Below are 22,557 nucleotides of genomic sequence, written 5' to 3'. Positions count from 1 at the left end.
GGCTGTGTCCTCACCTGGGGTCCTCTTCCAGGCTTATCTGGTGGGTGGCATAATGCATTCCTTGCGGTTGTAGGACTGAGATCCATTTTCTTCTTGCGGGGGTGGCTGGGGCCTCAGGGTTTGCACTTGGGTCAACCCCATGGGCGCTTTCACAGCCCAGCAGGCAGAGAAGCTGAGGCTTTTTGTCCGGCTGAGGTGCATACTCTGCCTCAGGGAGCAACCTGCAGTCACGTCTGTCACATGGTGCGAAGGGCTATCCCGCCAAGGTTGGTCACACTCTGGGGGAGGAAACGGGCTGGGTGCCCTGGGGAGCATCTCAGAACTCTGTCCATTTCCCTGATGTGTTCGTGTAAATCCTGACGGGTCTAAACTAACCATCTTGGCGTTTCCTGCATCATCAGACCACATCTCTCCCGCATGTAAACCCCCTTAGGCCTCATCGTACTTCACGTGAGAGCCCAGCACGCTCTCCCCTACCCGGCAGGCAGCTTCCTGGGCCCCAGCCTAGCTATTCACTTGTGGGTGTGGGTCCCCGAGGGGCTGTCCTGGTTGGTCTGGCGGAGGGAGCCCCTTACCTGTGTTAATCTCGCCATGTTTAAAATGCCCTCATTCATCAGCAGCTGGGTCTGCAGGCTGCCTGCCCTCTAACAGCTACAAGAGGGCAGGAGCTTGGCAGCCGGTGCGGTGCTGAGTCCCAGTGCCTGGCACACAGTAGGTGCGCAGCGTTTGCTGAATGACAGCGTGTGTGAACACGTGTCTGTGTGTCTGGTTGTGCGTCTGAGTGCCTGTGGTTTCTCCTCCCAGTGATCCTGGCTGCCTGGAATGTCCGGGTCCCCAGGATTGGAGCCAGAGTCTGAGTCTGTCTCAGTGGGGCTCGCTGGCTGACCCGCCTTGTCTGGCCTGGACTCCTAGGAGAGGGGGATGTGGGTCCAGGGCTCTGGTCTGGCTGGGGCTGGGCTGGAGCTCAGGAGGACCATGGTGATGTTGCAGCCGTTTAGTTCCGGTCTGTTCTCTCCTGGGCCTCTGTTCTCATCTGCGGCTATTTCCTGCCAAGGACCGGGGAGGTGGGCTCAAGCAGAGAGAACAGGATGGGGCAGGGAGGAGGGGTTTGCAGCCTTCCCCTGCCCTGTCCATCCTTGCCCAGTGGTGCCAGGAGTGTGCTTCCTCCTTCAGACTTCTGTACTGGGGCTGAGCCGAGGGCTGGATCTGCGATGCCAGGAATCCACCGACCTCCACGCAGGGCTGAGAGAGGGAGGGCTCTGCAGGGAGTTGAGGGTGTGGCCCGGGTGCTTCCAGGCTCTTAGCTCAGCGCTGGGAGCTGACCCCGCTCCCCTTCCAGACTGAGGGGCCGGACCTGGGCCGTCTCTGCCTCCCTCCAGCCCTGCCTGGACATCTTCCCTCTATGGAGGAGAGACAGCCTGGCAGCCAGAGGCAGGAACAGAGGCCTGAGATGGAGCAATAGAGCGGTCGAGGCCGATGGAGAGAGACAGACAAGGGCGGGGGCGCAGAGGAGGGAGGAGGGCTGGGAAGGAGGCCACCAGTGCTAATATAAACCAGTTAGAAAAACAGGAGGAGAGGCCAGGCCTCAAGGCCAGCCAGGCAGGGCTTGTTTATCCAGAATGAAAGGCCCATGAGGAGCTGGGGGTGGGGTGCGGAGACAAGTCCTGATTCCAGTTTGGAAAGGGGGTTCCGCCTCCCAGGGTCTGGATCCTGCTGAGGAAATGGGTCCGTTAGGTTGGGGGTGGGGCGTCCTCACAGCCCTGTGTCCTCCCAGTGGGTCCTGCCTGTTGTCAACCCTCATTCCCTCTTGCTGCAGTAGCAGCAGCTTCCTCCCCTTGCCCGGAGCCCAAGAGTCTGGCTGGGCTGGGCTCCTTGCTCATCTGAGGACTTGGGGAGCAGGGCAGGGTTCAAGAGAGACTCCAGCCCACCAGGGCCTGGGGCCTGTGACCATAATTCAGTCCAAATGGGCAGTCCAAAAATGCACTGTGGGTTTTTGTGGTAGTTTGGTGGATTTTTTTTCTTTTTTTTTTTTTTTGAGGTTTGCTTAACTAGAAAGAGTGGGTTTGATACACAGTGCGTGCTCTGTTATTTCACATTTGTTTACGTGACTTCGTAAGTTTTCCCAGAGCTTCAGATTTGTGCCTTCTGTTGGGAAGGCTCCCATGCCCCCCTTCATTTCCTCCCCCTGGGAGGGGTGGGGGGTGATCCTGGGGACACCGTACCCGGGTCTGGGTGGTGTTTCTGCTCTTGATGGTGGGCAGATGGGGTGGGGGCACCAGGACAGGGGGTCACTCGGCTCCCCGCTCAGCTCTCAGGGGCCCCACCCTCACCCCCTGGCTGGCTGAGGGGACTGATGAACAGCAGTGCCCATCATGCTCTCCGGAAGGGGCCCCCCACCTCCCCAGGGCCCGTGCGACTCTTATCCCCACCTCACAGTTGAGGAAACGCAGCCCCCAGAGGCAAAGTGTCACCACAGGGCCAACGGGAAGACCTGGTGGTCTGGCAGCCTGGGGTCCTTGGGGTCAGACCCAGGATGCCTTTCTGCTCTCCTGCAGTGGGGGGATGCCTTGGCCAGTGTTCACTTACAGAGGTGCTGGTGAGGAGATACTCCCCCCAGAACCCCAGACCTGCAGTGGCCCCAGAAGGGCTCCGTATGTATTGTCACAGACACCCACGAGGCATCTGGGGCCATACCCTCAGGCCCCCCTGCCCCTTCTGGGCTGGGCTACTGCCACCTTCTCCAGGACCCAAGCCAGAGTGACTCCCCTCACCCTTGGGAACACAGTGGCCAAGGCCTGACACCTCCCACCAGGCCGGCCAAGGACCAAGGACCGGGGGAAGGCGGGGAGGCCAAGGGGCCGGGCAGGAGCGGAGGGGCGGTCTGCTCCGTGATGTCACAGCGGGTGCTGGGGAGGGGGAGGGGAGGGGAGGGGAGGGGGCCGGGCTGTTTTTCTGGAGAGTTAGAGCCTGAGTGAGACAAAGCGCCGGCGGGCCAGGCGGGCCAGGCAGGCGCCATGGAGCTGCGGGCCCGGGTCCTGCTCTGGAAACTTGTGCTTCTGCAGAGTGAGTTCGGGTGTGGGGGTGGGGGCGGGGGCGGGGGGCGGGAGCCGCCGGAGGGTCTGAGCCCGAGCCCAGGGTTGCGGGGGTGCCTCAGCTGGGAAGGGGTGGGTCTGGGGGCCTCAGAGGGAGCTGCTCACCACGAGAAGTCCCCCAGGACGTCAGGTCCCACAGAACTTCCCCTCACTGGACGCTGGAGAAGGGCCGGGCAGGGAGGGAGGCCAAGGCGGGGGCTCCTCCTGGGCTCCCTGGCGCCCCCCAACCTCTCTGGGATGCCCCTCAGGCCTGTGCTTCTCTGTTGTCAGGAGGGGAGTGGGTGGGGGACTGAGGGGGGCTCGCAGGGTCTGCTCCCAGGCCCCGGAGCTCACCCCCCCCACCCCACCCCTGCCGGGCTGGCCTGCTGACCCGGCACATTCCTCCATCCGGCTGGGCACCCGGCCACATCTCTGGAGCAGGAATTTGGCGTGTGGGGTGGCAGATGGTGGGGTCACTCCCCACTTCCAGCCTTCTCGTGCTTCAGACCTCTGCCCTTCGGGAAGGCCGAGGGGGCTCCTGGGTGGGGCACCAGCGGTCTGAGGACCCTGGAGGGCGGGCTTGTGAGGCATGGACCCCGGGCAGGTGCCACTCCGGATGTGCACGTACAGAAGCCCCGCAAACCAGCCAGAGGTGTCAGGCGCTGGTACTCTTGTGGCCTTGCTGCAGTGATGGTTAGGGTGGCCACCATTCCTGAATGAGCTGGCCTGGCCCCACTACTCACCCGCAGCCTGGGCAGATGGCCATGAGGATTAAGCGGGGGCCTGGGAGAGGTGGGGGGGCGGGGAAAGAGACCGCCGCCTCTGCCCTCCCGGCTTCTCTGGATTTACCTCCACCTGTTAAGAGGGTGTCACTAGCACCCACCTCAGCAAGGACTACCGAAGGGGCCCAGGGAGCCAAGTGGGGGCCGGTTCGGGTGGGTGACCCCTCCACAGTATGACTCTTGCTTCCTCTCCTTCCAGGCTCTTCTGTCCTTCTGTCCTCAGGTTAGTGACCACCCTCCCCTGGGAACCCTTGCTAGCCCCATCCTGTATCTGTCCCCTTGGGTCTCACCCCTCCCGCGGTCACTTCCCCTCTCCACCAGGGCCAGCCGGGCCCGCGACCCCCGGCAGCTCCGTGGTGTCCGAGTCTGCAGTGAGCTGGGCAGCCGGCGCCCGGGCGGTGCTGCGCTGTCAGAGCCCGCGCATGGTGTGGACGCAAGACCGGCTGCACGACCGCCAGCGCGTGGTCCACTGGGACCTCAGCGGCGGCCCGGCCGGCGGCCCCGCGCGCCGACTCATGGACATGTACTCGGCGGGCGAGCAGCGCGTGTACGAGCCGCGCGACAGCGGCCGCCTGCTGCTGACCCCCTCCGCCTTCCAGGACGGCAACTTCTCGCTGCTCATCCGCGGTACGGCCCGAGGGACCGAGGGGGGAGGGGGGGCTGCGGGGGCGCGGGCGAGGCCGCGGAGCTCATCGCTGGGTTCCCCCGGTGCGTAGCGGTGGAGGACACAGACGAGGGGCTGTACACCTGTAACCTGCACCACCATTACTGCCACCTCTACGAGAGCCTGGCCGTGCGCCTCGAGGTCACCGACGACCGTGAGTGTGTCCCACTCCCGGCCTGTGCTCTCCCACCCCTGCCCCCACCCCCCGCCCCGCTCCCTCCGGGCCCCCTCCTGGCCCGGGGTCCCTGACCGGCCTCGCTCCCCCAGCCCGGGCCGCCGGCGCGCACTGGGACGGCGAGAAGGAGGTGCTGGCGGTGGAGCGCGGCGCGCCCGCGTTGCTGACGTGCGTGAACCGCGCGCACGTGTGGACCGACCGGCACCTGGAGGAGGCGCAGCAGGTGGTGCACTGGGACCGGCAGCCGCCCGGGGTGCCGCACGACCGCGCGGACCGCCTGCTCGACCTGTACGCGTCGGGCGAGCGCCGCGCCTACGGGCCGCCCTTCCTGCGGGAGCGCGTGGCGGTGGGGGCGGACGCCTTTGCGCGCGGCGACTTCTCGCTGCGCATCGACCCGCTGGAGCCGGCAGACGAGGGCACCTACTCCTGCCACCTGCACCACCACTACTGCGGCCTGCACGAGCGCCGCGTCTTCCACCTGAAGGTCACCGAGCCCGTCGCCCGGCCGCCCCCGCGGGACTCGCCGGGCAACGGTTCCAGCCACAGCGGCGCGCCCGGCCCAGGTGCAGGAGGCACGTCTGTGGCCCCCCCCGGCCCCAAATCAGGGGCTCCAGCGTTGCGGGGGGAGGGCCCCGCGGGCTGAGGCCGGCCCGGGTAGGCGCGCTGCGCGCTCCCTGACACGGTCCCCGCCCGGCCCCCGCAGACCCCACGCTGACGCGCGGCCGCAGCGTCATCAACGTCATCGTCCCCGAGGGCCGGGCCCACTTCTTCCAGCAGCTGGGCTACGTGCTGGCCACGCTGCTGCTCTTCATTCTTCTGCTCATCACCGTCATCCTGGCCACCCGACAGCGGCGCCGCGGAGGTGAGGGCGGGGGCGGGGGGGGGAGGGACTCGCGACGCCGGGGCTGAGGCCAGCACCGGGAAGCCTTTCCTGGCCGGAGGCGGGACTTGGGGCGCAGTGGTCCGAGCAGAGGGCCCCATGAGCCTCGTTGCCTGGGCTGCGAGGGTTCCTCTGGGCTGGGGGGGGGGGCTGGGGAAGGGGGAGGCTGCCCCCAACACGACTCTCCCTCCCCAGGCTACGAATACTCCGACAAGAAGTCCAAGTCCAAGGGGTGAGTGCCCCTTCCGGCTCTCCCGGGGACCAGGCAGACCTGCCCACCGCTCTAACCTCCCACCACCCTCCCGCTTCCAGGAAGGACGTGAACATGGTGGAGTCTGCTGTGGCTGCCGGCGACCAGGCTCTTTACAGGAGGGAGGACATCCGACTAGGTGAGGGAGACCAAAGGGACAGACTGTGGCTCCCAGGCCTGGGGTGAGGGAGGCACGTCTCTGAGACCTCACCCTGCTCTCTCCCTGCATCAGGTTACAAAAACAACCTCCTGAAGGAGAGGGTTGAGCTGTCCCACAGCCCCCTGCCCGCCAAGAGCATCGACTTGGACAAAGGTGAGCTGAGGTGCGGGGGGAGACCCCTGCCCATCTCAGAGCTGGGCTGTCCCCTTGCCACCCACTCAGAGCCCCAAGGCACCAGCCAGCCCTGCGGGCAGGAGTCCCCTGCCGCCTCAGTGCCCCCGAAGTCCCTGGGCAGCCCTGATGGTAGTCTGCCCTGTTTCCCCCGCAGCAGAGGGGCAGAGGGCAGACACCCGCCTGTCCCCTTGGCTTCCAGAGTTCAGGAAGGAGTACTGCAAATAAGGCGACCCTGGGCTCCTGGCTGGGCCAGCAGCTCTGCCAGCTCTTGTCTGTCCACCCCGGAAGACTCTTCCTGACCCCCATGCAGCTCGCCTGGCCCCCCTTCCAGCGGCTGGTCCCGCTGTCCTGGAACTTGGCCTGGACTGGTGCAGGGTGAGGCTGCCTCCAGACCCCTCTTGGGGGCCACCTGATCCTCATTTGCGATCGTGGGCTCCCTAGGACTCTGCCGGCACTGCAGCCGGGCCCCTTCCGCAGCCCTCGGCCGGTGCTCTTCCCTCCTCGCATGGCCACGACCCCGCTGATGTTCACCAGACTCTCAGGCTCTCCTGGCCTCTGCCCACTGGGGGCTGGGAGCCCCACCTCTGCAGGGAGAGGGCCGTGAGGGGGCTCAGTGGGGATTCTTGGAGCTGGGGTCAGCCTCAGGCCTGGCACTCCCACCCCTTCCTTGCCCCGTCCTTAGGGGAGCTGCCTGCCAGGCTGTCTTGGGCTCTTCACGGTAACCCGAGGACCGCGCACTCCAGGCCCGGGGCTAGTGTCCCTCTGCGCTGCCTCCGGCCTCCTGGGGCCCCCTCTCTGCTTCCCACCCTGCTTCGGCCCCGTTTCCAGCAAGCTGCCTTGACAGTCACTAGGCTCCATGTGACTTCTGAGCCTGACTCCCTTCCCTCGGCCCCTCCTTGGGCTGGAGTCCAGGCTGAGGCCTCATTGGACTGCGTTTTGGCTGAGGACGGGGGGCGGGGGGGGGGCGGTGAGGATGGTCTTAGAGTGGCCGGTGCTGCCACTCCTGACACCCCACGTTTGCTCATCCTGGGGAATTGCTATCATCTCAATAAAGACCACATCTGATTTTAGACTTGGCCCCAGCTATGCCTCTACAGCTCCCCTCCATCTCCCCGGGGGGCAGAGTCTGGCCCTTGGGGACCCCCAAGTGTTCTCCTTCATCTGAAGTCCTACTGTCATCACCCATTCCTCTGGGTGGAAAGTCTGGGTCTGGGTGTCCTGAGAAGGGCAGCGTCAGAGTTGATTGTGTGCACTTGCTCCTGGTTGTGAAGCAGTTTCAGATCCTCTTCTGAGGGCTTACTGGACCTGAGGACAGAGGGCAGACTGTATTAGTTCAGTCCTCTGAGAAGAGAAGCAGATGCCAGGATGGGCTCAACAGTGAGGAAAAAGGGGGAGGAAGCAGGTAGTGGGAGAGCCCTCAGAGGGGTGCCAGCAGGACAGGAGGGGGAGGGAAGGGAGCCGCGGTAGGAAGAAGCCTGTTTCTCCAACCCTGACCCCATCCTCCAAGGCCCTCAGGGACAGCAGGGGGCAGGAGGGGCGACTGTCACCCCAAGTTGGAAAACCCAGAGCGATGGGCTGAGATCAGGACCTTCCAAATGAGGAAGCACGAGCCATGCACGCGGGGTGGGGGGTGGCCCACAGGGGGCTCCCTCTGCATCCGAGCTGGCACCTGGGGGAGGTGAAAACCCCGGGGTCGTTTTGATGAAGGCCCAGTTTCAAGCCCTCACACAAAGAGTCACGAAATGTGTTCCTTACAGATCCTGGGGCGTGTGTGTGTGCACGCTGGGCATGTGTGTGTGTGCTGGGCGTGTGTGCACGCTGTGTGTGTGTGTGTTCACGCGTGCGCGCTGGGTGGGGGTGTGTGCGTGCACGCTGGGTGGGGGGGGTGTGTGCTCGGGGAGCCAGAGGAAGGGCAGTCCTCCATCCAGGTCACCAGTGAGCAGGAGATGGCCAGCAGGGTAGCAAGCACCTAGAACTTGTAAGGTGGTTGCGGCAGCAGTCACTGGCTTTCACGGGCTCAGCTCTGAGTGGTTATTTTAAAAGGTGCCCAGGAAAAGCAAGGCAGGAACTTGGCGTGGGAGTCCTGAGCGTTGGTCCTCATCTGAACGTCCAGGCTCTGGGTGTGAGCAGGACAGTCATACAGTGAAACACCTGGGCAGTAACTCAAAATAGCTGCTCTCTCGTCACACCCCCACAAGGACCCCACAGTGGCAACGGGAGGGAGGCTGGGGCACGGAGCTGTGACTCCCCCCAGCCCAGTGACCCCCGGCCCCAGTGGCCCCATGCCACTGGACAAGGCGCTTCCTGTCAGGGCTCAGGTTCCGGCCACAGACTCAGGCCCCTTGCAGGGCCCCAGCCCGACCACGTGAGCATCAGTCCCGGGATTGGCTTCTGGCTACCAGCCTCTGTCCTGTGCCTTGGGCTGAGGGGCAGGAGTGCAGCTGAGGCATCAGAGCCCCTGCATCTGTGTGGCTGGCAGCCTGGCCTGGGGGATCTGGTCCCCCGGTGAGCTCTCAGGGTCTTCCTCCCTAACCCTGAGCACCCAGAAGAGAGCCATGGCGGACCCTTCCTCTAAGGCAGTCCTGCCTGGGGAAACTGAGCCCCGAGGGGAGAAGGCCCAGGCTTGGCTGAGCGGGTGCCCACCTCACAGAGCCCAGGGGAGTGGAGGGCAGGACCCCTGCCTAGGCTCACCTGGGGGTGGTCCCCGGCCTGGACTCAGGGACTTACGGCCAAACTCTGGCTCCTCCAGTCAGTGATGGACTAATGAGGTCTCCTCTTGTGCTGGCCCACTGCGTGAGGATGGTCGTGACCTGACAGATGGGAGAGTCTCAGCTCCAGCCAGCTTCAAGGCAGGGCGCTGGGGACGGGCCTCAGAGCGCCACGTGCCGCCCACCGGCAAAACTCTCAGGCCGCATCCTAGGGCCTCTCCCTTCTCACTCTTGCCAGCGTGGGCCTCCTTCTAGTGGCCTCAAATTTTCCTCCTTGGGTGGGGGTAGGGAGAGCCTCTCTCCCCATTGGGCTGGACCCTTCACAGCCGGAGGGGCGCTGCTCCGCGTCTCCCTTGACCCCAGGCAGGAGGACCCCAGGCAGGTTCGATGGAGAGCGGCCGGGAAAAGAATCCCTACACCTGCTGCCAGAAGCACCGTGCCCCTGCGTGCGCACACCTGCCCGCGCTGACCCCGCTGTCGCCTGAGCATCACATACACGTGCTCACACTTGCATTCCCTCGTCCACGGGGGCACCGGCATTCCCTTGGCCCGTGTTTCTCGGAGCCCCCGTGTGACCCGGCAGAGCTTGGAGCTGGCGCAGGGGCGCAATGTGACCGACTGTCCTCGGCTCCGGCCCGGACACAATTCTCAGTTTCCCGCGGTGCCCCCGCAGCCCGCCGATGTGACCACGGCGCCTCCGGACTCTTAAGAGGAGGACCGGAGCCTGGCCGCGCGGAACCCCTCCGAGGGCTCCAGGCCGGGTGCAGAGCTTCCTGAGGGCCCCCACCCACCTCCTCCCCGCGGGGCACGCCCCGGCCGCCCAAGGGCCGAGAGCCGGGCGCCGAGGGCTGCCGGCCCGTGCACGCGGCGGCCGCGGGACGCGCGCGCCACGGACTCCCGGCCTGGCCGCAGGGACGGAGGCCCCGCCCTCGCCGCGCCCGCGCGTGCGCAGCCCCGCCCCTTGCCGCGGGCAGCCCGGTGACGTCAGGCCCGCCGCTCTCTGGCGCCCCCCACGGCCGCGCGCAGCAGGGCCCGCGGTCCCTTTAACGCGCGGCCCGAGGGGGCGGCGGCGGGGCGCACGGACGCGGCGGGCCTCGCGCCCTCCCTGCCTGCGTCCCGGGCCGGGGGCGCATGGGTGGCCGCGGGCGGTGGGGCAGCAGCCGTGGTGTGCGCGGGGCCGGGGCCGGGGCTGAGGCCGGCAGGGCGGGCGGGGCCGGAGCGGCCGGGCGGGGGCGCGGGGGCCTGGTCGCGGCTGGGCCGGGAGCGGCGCGCGGGCGGGGCGCGGGCCGGCGGCGGGGAGGCGCCCGCGTCCAAGGCCCGGGCCGGGCCTTAGCGCCGCGCCATGGCGGAGACCAAGATCATCTATCACATGGACGAGGAGGAGACGCCGTACCTGGTCAAGCTGCCCGTGGCGCCCGAGCGCGTCACGCTGGCCGACTTCAAGAACGTGCTCAGCAACCGGCCCGTGCACGCCTACAAATTCTTTTTCAAGTCCATGGACCAGGACTTCGGGTCAGTGGGCCACAGGGCCTGTGCGCGGGCGCGCGTGTGGGCACCTGTCTGCGCCAGGCAGGGCAGATCCTGGGGCTGTGACCCGGGCGGTGCCTCCCCGTGCCTGCGCGCCCCGGTGCGGTGTGTCCCACCTGTCTGTGCCCTGAGCAGGGGACGCCTGGGCCCCTGACCGCCTGCCCAGGAGCCTGAGAGCTCTGGACGGTGGGCACGCGAGGGTCCTGGCTTCTCCACCTGCCCTGGGTCCTGTCCTGAGTGTGACTTGAGGTGGAGGTCTGTAGTCCAGGTCGACCTCGAAAATACCACCTTGGCACCTGTCAGGCTCAGGGTCCTTTGCCCCCCTTATGTGGAGGGCAGATGCTTAGGGATGGCCTGGAGAGCTTGCGATTCATGGGGCTTGGGGTCAGAGGAGTGTCCGAGTGTTGGGAGGGGAGGGGTTGGGGTGGGGACAGGGTGCCGGCCACCCAGTGGGTTCCCTAGTTAGCATGGGGGAAATGAGGTGATCTGGGACAGGGGCACAGATCTGTCTGCTGGGGTCTGCAGACGTTTCTGGAGGCTCAGGATAGCCTCCTCCTGACCCCCTTCTCCAGGGCCCTCGGGACAGGGCAGAGGTCAAGGGTCACTGGGCAATGTGGGGCTTTATTCCACCCACCCCTGCCCCGGGGTTGCTGGCCACAGGGCTTCTGTCCCTGCTGAGCCACATGGCACTTGGGTTCCTGGGAGCGGCCCAGGCCAACTGCTGACTCGGGGCAGCTTCTGTGTCAGCGTCCGCATGTCTGCCCTTAGTGGTGGCTGTTCTGGCCGTGGGGACTTCCCGCTTGTGCTGGGCTGGGCCTCTGGAACGGTGAGCGGTGAGCTGGAGGCTGGCTGTCCGCTTGAGGCCTGACCCGGCACAGCCACGGGTAACCTGAGTCCCCTGCTCAGCGGTGCTGGGGCGGGGGCGCGGGGGGGCACCCAGAGGCCTCGTGCGCCGAGCAGGTGTGCCTGGGTGCCCTCAGGCAGCCCGTGTCCTTGTTTGTGGCTGCGTCTTGGGACTTTGACATTGAGCCATTTCCTGGATTCTGTGGTTTGCATGGGCCTTGGGCAGGCCCAGGTCAGGTCAAGCTGAGGCTACTTTGTGGCTCTCAGGAAGGCCTGAGGGACATGTGGGCAGCTGGACTCTCATGCCTCCCCAACACCAGGGAGAGGCAGAGAAGGGGGCATGTGCTCTTGGCAGCCTCCAGCCCTGCCGGGCTCATGTTAGGAGCCACCCCCAGGCTGGGCTCCCCTGGGTAGGGCATTGATTTGGGGAGCCAGCCCTCATTGGGTGATCTCCTACAGTCTCACTGCTCTGGGTCTGCTGTGCTTTGGCTGTGAGCACTGGGTATGTGAAAGGGTGCTTTTGTTTTTAACTTAGTGTATTATTTCAACAAAAATTACTGAAGTCACACATGTTCTGTCACAAAGCAAAGCCAGCAGAGAATGTGAGGCACAGTGTGTGCCCAACTCCCTAGGTTGGACCATGATCTGGGGTGCATCCTGAGGGCCCTGACCCTGGTCCTCCGTCTGGTAGCTGCTGAGCTGCAGAGACCCCTGCCCCCATCAAGGTGCACTCCCAGCAGAGGCTGGGCCTGCTGGAGGATTTGCAGGACCCATGGGTGCCCTGGCCTAGGAGGTCAGTGGGCAGGCAGATCTGAGTCTTGAAGCACGAGTAGGAGTTCTTCAGGTTGTCTCAGCATGACTGGGATGAGGGGGGAGAGAACAAGACCGGGCTAGTAGGCTGGGCTGGGATGGGGAGGGATTGGGGTGACTCTGGAAGGCACAATGGGCAGACAGAGCAGGGGAGGCTCACCTTATTCCCCACCCCCGAGACCTCTGGTTTGTGGCCTGTTGGCCTCAGGGACCCTTGGAGAGGATCTGCCTCTTCCTCCCCTCCCCTGAGGTCTACCTACAGAGCTCCAAGTTTTATTTATTCTGTACAATCATTTACTCAGTGTAATAAATTTCCTCTGGGAGGGGCTGGATAGTCACTCACACTTTAGTATAAATGAGAGCTGGAAGCTCACCCTAGATACCTAGTGGATGTAGCTGGAGGTTGGGGAAAGTGGGGGCAGGTCCTGGCTGGGCTGGGGCAGCAGCCCCCTCATAAGAGGGGTGGCCTCAGATTGGGGACTGTGAGGGCACCTAGTGAGCCTGGGCTTCCTGCCCCAACCCCTCAGCCCACTGTGGGCTGGGCCCTGAGTTCCTGGGGCCTCTGTTCCTGGCCACGGCTGGCCAGGAAGGGAACCCCTTCCCTTACTAAGTCTAAGGTGTGGCCACCGCCCCATGCTCTGGGCCGGGTCCCACTCCCCACGGGCATCTTTGGCCAAGTGGGTGGCAAGTCCTGCGCCCACCTCCCACTCTTCCCATGCAGGTCACAGGTTTTGTGTCCCAGCGAAGCTGGGGAGGGTGTCTGGGCTTGTGCTCGGTTGGCCTGGAAGTGCCAGGCATTGGGTTTGGTGAGCGGCAGTGCAGTGCAGGGAGACGTCTGGGCCCAGCCTTTGGGCTGAGTGGCAGAGGGTGAGGGTGTCTGGCTCACAGGTTTCTGCTGCCAGGGCTGCCTTGCCGATTCCAGGCCCGGCTGGACTTGGCAGTGGCCCTGGCCCCTGCATCTCTACGCCAGGAGCTCCGGTCTGTGGGGCCATCTGTCTGTGGGCCCTGGGGGGGTGCAGTGGGGGGCTGCGCTTGGCCTGGCGCAGGCTGCCCGAGCTCCCACTCTGCCCACCATCTGGGGTCAGTGCCCCCAGTGGTGTTGGGAGAGTCTAGATGGGTCACCCCCCAGAGCTTGTGGCAGGGCTTGGAGGACTTGGATCCACTCACCCCGAGGCCTGCAGAGCCTGGGCCTGGACAGGAGGCAGTGAGGGGACAGAGGAAAGCTCTGTAGGAGCTGAGGACCCCGACCCATGGGGGAACACTGTGCCTCTGGGGACATAGTTGGGGCCATCTCACTGGGCCTCTGGGAGCCCAGGGGTCCCCCTGGGCCCCTGGCTCAGCTCCAAGGGCCCCCGCTCTGAGCAGATTCCTCTGCGGGGCGAGTCTGCGGGGGTAGCGGGCGGGGCTGGGCAGCCCAAGTCCTAGGGTAACTGGGATTTCGCCGGGAATCCTGCGGTGTGGGCAAGATGCCAACGGGGGCGCCCCTGGGTGGCCACCACGAGGTTCAGTGTCTTCACCGACCACTGTTCCTGAGGTCTACTCTCAGACCTCAGGGGAGCCCTGGGGTTGTGTGGGGGGCATTTCCCCAGGCTTGGCCAAGGCCTCCCCCAACCCCACCCCCGACCTTGTCCCTATCCCTGGCCATCGCCGGGGGTGGGCAGCGTGTGCCCCTGTGCCCTTTGTCCTGGGGGCTGGGGCCCCTGCCCCTCCCTCCCTGCTGTCCCGGCCCAGCTGCCCCTCAGCGCCCCAACGCCCGGTGGAGGGCAGGAGGCTCCGCAGTGCAGGCTGCAAGGTGTGTTTCGCAGGCTGGAGAGGGCCAGGGAAGCAGCGCCTCTGGGCCCTGGGAGGGGCATTCGTGTGTGGGTGGGCTACATGGGGGCCTCAGGCAGCCCCGGGCGGCGGGTCACCTGGAGGCTCTGGCCATGTGGGCACTCAGTGTGCCCCTGGGCCCCCCTGCCTGGGGTGTCCACCTCTGGGGGAGCCAGGCAGGCCCCGTGGTGTGAGTCAGAAAGGGCGAGGGCGGGGCGGCAGGGGAGGCCGCCGGCCGGGCCACCTGGGCTGTGAAGTGGGAACCAGGTCCCTCCCATGTCTCTGTCGCCGCAGTCACTCAGAGACAGTGCTTGGGGCCTGCTGGGCCCCTGGGAGGGCTTGCTGCAGCCCCCTGTCTGTTGGCTGCAGCTGGCAGAACCACAAGTGTCCCCAGGCCACCGCAGGTCTTCCTGGGGTGATAAACTTCTGTGTGGCCTCCTTGACTAAATCTTGGGCTGGGTCTTGGCCTCCCCAGAGCTCAGCTCTGCCGGACTGTGATGTGTGAGTGGGCGCCACAAACACAGTGTCTGCTCCTCACTGGGGGGGGGGGGGGGGGGGGGGGGGGGGGGGTTGTGAGAAATGACTCTTTCTGTCTCTTGTTCTGTCCACCTCATCTGTACCTGTGTGGCTGGCCCTGGGATGCCACACAGGCACAGAAGGGGGGGTCACCGAAGGACCCTGGCGGGGCGCCCCCTCCCTCCCAGGCTGGCCCGTCTCCTCGTCCACTCCGCCCTGAGGCCTTGGGCCCTCTCCTGGTGGGTGGGGTAGACCGGAGCCTTGCTCTCTGCATGGGAGCGTCCTGTCCCACCTGTTGCTGCCAAGGACTAGCCGAGTCACGGTGTCTGGGCCCAGCGGGCCACAAGGCCGCTTCCCGCCTGCTCTCCCGGCTCCTGTTTCTGCACTGGGCCCAAGCCCAAGTGTAGGAACCTGCCACGCTGGGCGGGGCTGGCCTCCAGGGGGCAGGGCCTCGGGGCACCTCCTGCCACAGGCCCCACCCTGCCTGCCCTGCTCTCCCGGCCTCCGGGCCTCCGGGGAGGCTGCAGTGTGGGATGTGTCTGGGCCACAGCACTGCCCGCCCTGCACCGTGGCCCTTCCCCTGCTGCCCTCCTCAACCTTTTGAACCTGACACCTGGACCTCCTCAACCAGTTTCTGACCCCAGGGTCACTGGCCTCCTTCCCAGTTAGCATTGCCCTGGCCCTTGGCGACCTGCCTCTCCCACCCCACCCCAAGCCCACCTGACTGGGGGCAGCATTAAGGGATAGGCCAGGGCTAGCCGCTGGGCAGTGGGTATGGCTGGTGGGGCTCGCTGCCCTCCAGGGCCTGAGGCTTCTCTGTGGCCCCAGCTGGCCCTGAGCTTGGCTGCCCTTCCAGGTCTCGAGTTGGGCTGGTGCCGTGAGTGGGGGTCTGTTTTTGTCTCCCTGGCTGGGCCGATGGGCCAGGGGGGCGGCCGCCTGCCCTTGGAGTGTGTGCGTGTCGGTCTGTGTGTTGTGCCCTCTCGACCTGCCTGCATCTGTGCTGAGGCCTGCTGTGAACCAGGCCCTGTTCTAGGCTGGCAGGGTGGGCTCTGCCCTCACCATGCACAGGCCGGGGGGGCACAGAGGCGCAGAGCAAGGCAGATACCCGCATTTTAGGGCCGTCCAGGCAGTGACTCTTGGTGCTGGGAGTGTCTGGGTCCCCTTGGACCTGGACCCTGGAAGGGGCCCTTGGAAGGATGGTAAAGGTTCCTGGGAAGGGAAATGCCGGGTGGGGGCATCTGCACAGGCTGACATCTGGGCGTGTGGCTGGACGCCCCGTGTGGCCTGCACCCCAGATGAGCTGGGGCCCCTCGTCCAGAGCCCAGTGCTGGGAGCAGGCCCCACTGCAGTGGCCTCACGGCTGCATCTGCCTGCAGGGTTGTGAAGGAGGAGATCTCCGACGACAATGCTAGGCTGCCCTGCTTCAATGGCCGCGTGGTCTCCTGGGTGAGTCCACGGGATGCTGGCAGAGGGCCCTGGGCTGGTGGGAGTGGAGGAGGCTGGTCACCTGTGCCCCGGTGCCCTGCCAAGGGTCGCCTGGAAGCCGGTCCCTTGAGCCCTGCTCTCCTCCGCAGCTGGTCCTGGCTGAGGGCACACACTCGGATGCAGGGTCTCAGGGCACTGACGGCCACGCAGAACTGCCTCCGCCTCTCGAGCGGACAGGTGGCATCGGGGACTCCCGGCCCCCCTCCTTCCAGTAAGGACTCTGAGGGGTGGCGCTGAGCCCAGTGGTTCTGAGGGGCCTGTGTCCTGCCGGGCCTCTTAGGGGTGGGGAGGGGCAGGTACCTGAGCAGGGACCCACGGTCAGTAGGCGCTGGTCAGCAGAGGAGGGGCGGGCGGAGAGGCCTGGAGTGGGCCGGCGGGTGGATGGGGGCCCCTGCTGGAGTCGAGGTCCCACCAGACGAGGGCAGCAGAGGAGCTGAGAGGGCGTTCGAGGCGTGAGTGGCCCGGCCGCCCCAGCCCAGCCCCCCTCGTCGGCACAGCCCGAACGTGGCCGGCAGCCGAGATGGGATGGACAACGAGACCGGCACGGAGTCCCTGGTCAGCCACCGGCGGGAGCGAGCCCGACGTCGGAACCGCGAGGAGGGTAACGAGGCCACACCCTTGACCTCCCCGGGACCCCATGGGCGCCCCAAGCCCCTGCTGACCCCCAGGTACTGCACTGTCCAGCGGGGGTCCCTTGGCAGAGGTTCCAGGACCCTAGTGGCCCCCCCAGCAACCCAGCGGTCACCCTGCCAGCTCCCAGGTCAACAGGTGCTCTAGGCTGCAGGGCCGCCCGTGACCTCCAGGGGACCCCACAGCCAGCCCCCATCCCTGCTGTCCCCACAGCCGCCCGGACCAACGGGCACCCGAGGGGGGACCGGCGGCGGGACCTGGGGCTGCCCCCCGACAGCACGTCCACCGTGCTGAGCAGTGAACTTGAGTCCAGCAGCTTCATCGACTCGGAGGAGGACGACAACACCAGCCGGTGGGCGAGGGCTGGGGTGCGGGGCGGGGCGTGTGCGCAGGGTGTGTCCGCGTGCGTGTGCACGTGTGGGCAGGGGGCCCTGCTGGTGGCTCGCTGTCTTGGGGGGGCGGCTTTCCACAGGTCTGGCCCCGCCCCCGCCCCTCTGGCCTCAGTTTCCTCAGCTGCGTGGGGGAGGGGTGGCCAGGCCCTGACTCTGCGCCGACTGCCCCCACCCCCCCGACCCCCACCCCGCAACACCCCGACCCCGCCAGGCTGAGCAGCTCCACGGAGCAGAGCACCTCCTCCCGGCTCATCCGGAAGCACAAGCGCCGGCGGCGGAAGCAGCGCCTGCGGCAGACAGACCGGGTAGGCGTGGAGGCCCGAGAGGGCAGGTGGGTCCCAGCCGCGGTCCCACCCGCAGCCCCTCACCTGGCGCCCCCCCACAGGCCTCCTCCTTCAGCAGCATCACGGACTCCACCATGTCCCTGAATATCATCACCGTCACGCTCAACATGGGTGAGGCCTCGGCGGGGCAGGTCCTTGGGCCTGGCACGGGGTCCTTGGGTGGGGGGCACCTGCTCACCCCCCCTCTCTGCAGAGAGGCACCACTTCCTGGGCATCAGCATCGTGGGCCAGAGCAACGACCGGGGCGACGGCGGCATCTACATCGGCTCCATCATGAAGGGCGGCGCCGTGGCTGCCGACGGCCGCATCGAGCCGGGTGACATGCTGCTGCAGGTGCGGGGCCGGGGGAGCCACTGGGGGGCCGGGGGGCCGGCACCCGCACCCACCGCGCTGACCCCTCGTCCCCAGGTGAACGACGTCAACTTTGAGAACATGAGCAACGACGACGCGGTGCGGGTCCTGCGGGAGATCGTGTCCCAGACAGGGTGAGGCGCGGGACGGGCAGGGCAGGGGCTGAGAGTTGGGGGGGGTCCCCCAGGCGCCTCGCCGTGTGACCCGCCTTCCCCGCAGGCCTATCAGCCTCACTGTGGCCAAGTGCTGGGACCCGACGCCCCGGAGCTACTTCACCATCCCGAGGGGTGAGTGACCCCACGGGGCCAGCGGGGCGGGGGCGGGGGGTGCCCAGCGCGGCCTGAAGGTCCTCTCTCCTCTGCGTCCCTGTGCTCTGCTCTCTCTCCCGCCGTCCGTCCGTCCGTCTGTTGCCGCGCGGTGGCCGCCCAGCTGACCCCGTTCGGCCCATTGACCCGGCCGCCTGGCTGTCGCACACGGCGGCGCTGACCGGAGCCCTGCCCCGCTACGGTACGAGCCCCTGCTCCAGCGCCGTCACGCGCACCAGCACCTCCTCACTAACCAGCTCAGTGCCCGGCGCTCCGCGTAAGTGGTGGCTCACGAGACCAGGAAACTGAGGCCCCAGGCGGGGGCCTGGCCGCAGCGCCCCGCCCCGGATGGTCGGTTGCACCCGAGGCCCAGCCCATGCCAGGCTCCGGCAGTCTGATACGGCGCTGACTGGGCTCCGCCCTCCTCCCAGCCTCTGTTCACGTGGTGGAGGTGGAAGATGCCTGGAGGGGCCCGGCCAGCCCAGGGGTCTGCCTGCGGGGCGGGGCGGGGCGGGGCGGGGCGGGGAGGGCCGGCTGTCTGAGCAGGGCCCTCACCTGGCTTTCCTGCCGCTATAACATGACTAATAACCCCGAGCTCGCGGGGGAGGGGGTTGAGAGGCCCGATCTCCGCCCGTGGGGTCCTCGTCCTGGTTGGACCCCAGATTCTGATGAAGCGCCTGCAGGGCAGGAGACGAAGGTCCAGCCCCCGCCCACCCCCATGTGCGGCTCCCTGACCCTCGGAGCTGTCAAGCGGTGGGGCTGGACCCCCCAGTCACTGGGCCAGCAGAGCCTGGTCTCTGGGGGGGTGCGGCAGGTGGGGCCTGGGGTCCATTCTGACCCCGCCCCGTCTGTCAGCCACTCGGGCTGAGGAGGAGGCCATGCCTTGCAGAGCTGGAGGAGGTGCCGCTGACGGTGAAGAGTGACATGGGCGCTGTCGTCCGGGTCATGCAGCTGCCGGACTCAGGCCTGGAGATCCGTGACCGCATGTGGCTCAAGATCACCATCGCCAACGCCGTCATCGGTGAGGGTCCCACGGCCAGCGGAGGGGGCGGGGCGGGGCGGCCCAGGGCCCCTGCCTGACGGCCGCCCACCACGCCAGGGGCGGACGTGGTGGACTGGCTGTACACGCACCTGGAGGGCTTCCGTGAGCGGCGGGAGGCGCGCAGGTACGCCAGCAGCATGCTGAAGCGCGGCTTCCTGCGGCACACGGTGAACAAGATCACCTTCTCCGAGCAGTGCTACTACGTCTTCGGGGACCTGTGCAGCAGTGAGTAGGGGCTGCGGGGCGGGGTCCCCAGAGGGCCCGCCCACTCCGCCCACCACGCCCCACCCCCCCTCACCCCCGCCTACCCCTTCGCAGACTTCGCTGCCCTGAACCTCAACAGCGGCTCCAGCGGGGCCTCGGATCAGGACACGCTGGCCCCGCTGCCCCACCCGGCCGCCCCCTGGCCCCTGGGGCAGGGCTACCCCTACCAGTACCCGGGGCCCCCGCCCTGCTTCCCGCCCGCGTACCAGGACCCCGGCTTCGGCTACGGCAGCGGCAGTGCTGGCAGTCAGCAGAGTGAAGGTGAGGGCCTCCCGCCTGGCCGCCACACCTTCCCCACCGCCTAGCTCTGCCCTGTGTGCCGGTTCCCCCACCCTGTGCGCTCCCATCCGCTCTGTGCTTGGGCCCTGGGTGGCTCCTTCTAGAAGGGGCGAGTGGTCGAAGGGGGGCCAGGGAGAAGAACCCGGAGGCCTCAGGGGTTGCGTGTGGGGGCCGGTGCTCCAGCCGTGGCAGAGGCCAGAGGTAGTGTGGGAAGGACGGGGGCGTCGGGGTGTGGTGGCCCGGGTGGGGGAGTGGCACGGGGACCCCAGGACACAGTGGAGGACAGAGACTTCCGCCTTCCACTTGCAGCCGGAGGTGACAGTTTCATAGACGGCCCAGTCCGATGCTGGGATGTGTGGGGCATCTGAGCGGGAAGCTTGGGGTGTCCCTGAGGAGGGGACCTGTTGGAAGTGTCCCGAGGCTGAGTGGGGTCAGTGAGGCCCGTGGGCCCGTGCCCCCAGCGTCTGGGGAGAGGTCTGGTGGCTGGCCCGGTGGACCCAGAAAGGGACGGGGAGACAGGAGAGTGGATCGGAGGATAGTGATGTCTGAGGGGAAGCCGTGTTGGGCACCTGTGGACCCTGGACAGGCCCAGCCGGTGGGGTCACACCCTGGTAGCAGGGTGTGGGTGCCCAGCCGGGCCTGCTCTGTAACTCATCTATCCCTTGCTTTGTGCTGGGCAAGCCTTAGACTGAAGGACTAGCGGAACGGACCCTCGGGGCCGGTAAGCCAGGGTCCTGCCCGGCGTCCCTCCCGGCACATCCCCAGCCAGTGGGAGTCTTCAGGTTCCCGACACTTCCTGAGCCCAGGAGGGGCTGAGCCGAGTGGCCGGCCAGGGCTCCAGGGTCAGATGAAAGGCGGGTCTTGGGTGGGGAGCCCAAGATGGCCGGCAGGTGCGCCAAGCACACACGGCCTTCTCTGGGCCTCGGTTTCTCAGCTGCAAGACCAGGCCCTCGGTCCAGGCACTGGGGTGAGGAGTGGGGGCCCTGAGCTGGCCCTGGTGTCCCTGCCTGTCTGCCACTGCCCCCCCGCGCCCCCCCGCGCCCCCCCCCCCGCCCCCACGGCCTGCTGCAGCTGCTCTTGCGTCCCTGGGCAGGGCCAGCCCAGCCCTCGTGTCTGCATGGCTCCCCCCTCCACCTGCACTCCGGCTCAGGACCACCAGGCTCTGCCCCTGGTTGTCCTCGCAGTGGCTGGCCATCTTGGAAGAGGCAAGGCCCGGCACTGACCACCCCATTCCTCTCCCCCCTTCTTAACCCCAGGAAGCAAAAGCAGTGGGTCCACCCGGAGCGCTGGCGGGAGCAGCCGTCGGGCCCTGGGGCGCGAGAAGGAGAGCCGGTCGGCTGGAGCTGGGGGCAGTGGCAGCGAGTCGGACCACACAGTGCCAAGCGGGGTGGGCAGCGGCGGCTGGCGGGAGCGTCCTGCTGGCCAGCTCAGCCGTGGCAGCAGCCCGCGCAGCCAGGCCTCGGCCGCCGCCCCAGGGCTCCCCCCGCTGCACCCCCTGACAAAGGCGTACTCGGTGGTGGGCGGGCCGCCTGGGGGGCCGCCTGTCCGGGAGCTGGCCGCTGTCCCCCCGGAGCTGACAGGCAGCCGCCAGTCCTTCCAGAAGGCCATGGGGAACCCCTGTGAGTTCTTTGTCGATATCATGTGACCAAGGAGAGAGTGCTTCCGGCCTGGCCATTGCTTCCAGCCAGTGGTCCTGCTGCCCCTGCAGGAGGGGCTGCACCTGGAGCTTTTGTGGCCTTCGTGGCCTTCCTGGGCCAGACCAGCCTGTGCTTCATGCCATGGGGTCTGGGCCTGGCCAGAGTGGCAGCAGGCTGGAGGAGAGGGGCTGAGGGCAGCCCAGGCCACCGTAACCTGGATGGCAGCCCGTCCTCCTGGCCAGAGCAGCTGTGTCTGTGCAGACCCTGGTGGGGGGGGGCCTCCATCTCCCTGTGCTCAGGCAGGTCTGACCTGCCCCCCTTGGCGTGTGCCTCAGGGACCCGCACTCGCCCACAGTGCTGTGCACGGGGCCTCAGGTTGAGCCGAGAGGTGGCCGCTAGGCCTGGGCCCCCCTCTTCACCCGGTTCACAGGCCCCACCTCCCATCCTGCCCAGGCTGGGGTGGGGAGCCCTCTCGGGGGTAGGGTCCTAGCCCCGAGGCCTCTCTCTGGCTGCCCAGGGTAGGGATCTAATTTATTTATTTATTGCCTGGCCTGTGTGCTCCACGGGGTGGGGGCCAAGTCAGCTGTCCCCCACTCCCAGCCACTGGAGCAGAGTTTCTTGTGTTCACCCCCACCCCGCAGGGACACACGGCGTGTCTGAAGGTGTGCGGGAGGACGGTGAGGGGGAGATGGCAGGAGAGGGAAGGTGACCCTGAGGGCAAGGGCCACATGCACACAGCTGCTGCCGGGGCGGGGTCTGGGGCAGAGGGCGTGGCCAGCTCGCCCCTCCCCGCGGTCCTGGGGTGGCCGGCCGCGCACGCACGCACGCACGCACGCACGCTGCTCCCTCCGTCCAGCGTCGCTGGCCTGCACACGTCTGCACTGTAGATAGTGTGCAGAGCTGGAGCGTCGTCCAGGTAGTTAATAGAGCTGCTTCTGTGTAAATGCTATTTTAAACACTAAAAAGCATTTAATTTTATGGGACCGACGTGTGATCTGTGTCTCTTTTTTCCCACTTTAGGAGATTGGGGTGCAGGGGCCGGGTCAGCTTCCCCAGGGTCCGTCTGAGAGCTGACCCAGGACTGGCTAGGTGCTGTCCTCTGGGTGCCAGCTCAGCGACAAGGCCCTGGCCGCAGCAGTCCTGGCGGGCGGTCTTCTGTCTGTGGTGCTGGCTCCTGGCTCCGGTGGGGCGTGCTGGGAGTGGAGGGTGGGGTGGGGTGGGTCGTCCTTGAGGCTGGTGCTGGCCTTGGTGCTGACCCCCGACCCTGGCCGGGCTCTGTCCGCGGTGCTGGAGGGGACTGACCACAGTCTACTGGCTCACTGGCCAGGGAGAGAAGGAAGCTGGGTGCCCCCTCCTTCCTGAGCGGGTCTCTGCCCTGCACTGGGGCCCACAGTCAGGCACACACCCCTGCAGAGGGGTCAAGAAAGCCCCACCCCACCTACCAACCTCCCACTCCTAC

At 66.9% G+C, this 22,557-nt stretch overlaps 2 protein-coding genes across 3 annotated transcripts; both read left to right on the top strand.

Moving 5' to 3' along the window:
* Positions 1-3,014: 3,014 nt before the first annotated feature.
* On the top strand, positions 3,015-6,381 carry MXRA8 (matrix remodeling associated 8). The gene is made up of 10 exons (XM_065892227.1): positions 3,015-3,063; positions 4,053-4,076; positions 4,175-4,480; positions 4,570-4,671; positions 4,785-5,264; positions 5,396-5,554; positions 5,768-5,804; positions 5,885-5,961; positions 6,055-6,135; positions 6,356-6,381. Exons 1-10 carry the CDS (start codon positions 3,015-3,017, stop codon positions 6,379-6,381), a joined length of 1,341 nt encoding a protein of 446 aa, XP_065748299.1.
* A 3,825-nt stretch (positions 6,382-10,206) lies between these two features.
* DVL1 (dishevelled segment polarity protein 1) lies at positions 10,207-22,081 on the top strand. Of its 2 annotated transcripts, none has more exons than XM_065898410.1 (15): positions 10,207-10,376; positions 15,746-15,815; positions 15,944-16,065; positions 16,352-16,455; positions 16,698-16,836; positions 17,088-17,181; positions 17,262-17,331; positions 17,414-17,553; positions 17,629-17,705; positions 17,791-17,858; positions 18,001-18,153; positions 18,766-18,897; positions 18,976-19,143; positions 19,237-19,443; positions 20,718-22,081. In XM_065898410.1, the coding sequence occupies exons 1-15, from the start codon at positions 10,207-10,209 to the stop codon at positions 21,104-21,106; spliced, it is 2,103 nt and encodes a 700-aa protein (XP_065754482.1). In that variant the 3' UTR covers positions 21,107-22,081. The 2 variants fall into 2 exon arrangements, with proteins under 2 accessions (XP_065754482.1, XP_065754487.1); XM_065898415.1 differs by having other exon boundaries at positions 18,001-18,078; positions 20,718-21,106.
* Positions 22,082-22,557: the final 476 nt, after the last annotated feature.

The sequence above is a fragment of the Phocoena phocoena genome, chromosome 1, assembly GCF_963924675.1.
Source record: "Phocoena phocoena chromosome 1, mPhoPho1.1, whole genome shotgun sequence".
Taxonomy (NCBI): Eukaryota; Metazoa; Chordata; class Mammalia; order Artiodactyla; family Phocoenidae; genus Phocoena; species Phocoena phocoena.
This window is presented reverse-complemented; position numbering and strand designations above follow the sequence as displayed.

Bases quoted from the DNA above. Each gene is read 5' to 3' on its own strand.
- DVL1 (XM_065898410.1), top strand. From the start codon at position 10,207: ATGGCGGAGACCAAGATCATCTATCACATGGACGAGGAGGAGACGCCG. The intron at 16,066-16,351 runs GTAAGGACTCTG...TCGTCGGCACAG, and splicing joins TCCCGGCCCCCCTCCTTCCA to CCCGAACGTGGCCGGCAGCC. The intron at 19,144-19,236 runs GTGAGTAGGGGC...ACCCCTTCGCAG, and splicing joins CTTCGGGGACCTGTGCAGCA to ACTTCGCTGCCCTGAACCTC.
- MXRA8 (XM_065892227.1), top strand. From the start codon at position 3,015: ATGGAGCTGCGGGCCCGGGTCCTGCTCTGGAAACTTGTGCTTCTGCAG. The intron at 5,555-5,767 runs GTGAGGGCGGGG...CTCCCTCCCCAG, and splicing joins CCGACAGCGGCGCCGCGGAG to GCTACGAATACTCCGACAAG. The intron at 6,136-6,355 runs GTGAGCTGAGGT...CTTGGCTTCCAG, and splicing joins GAGCATCGACTTGGACAAAG to AGTTCAGGAAGGAGTACTGC.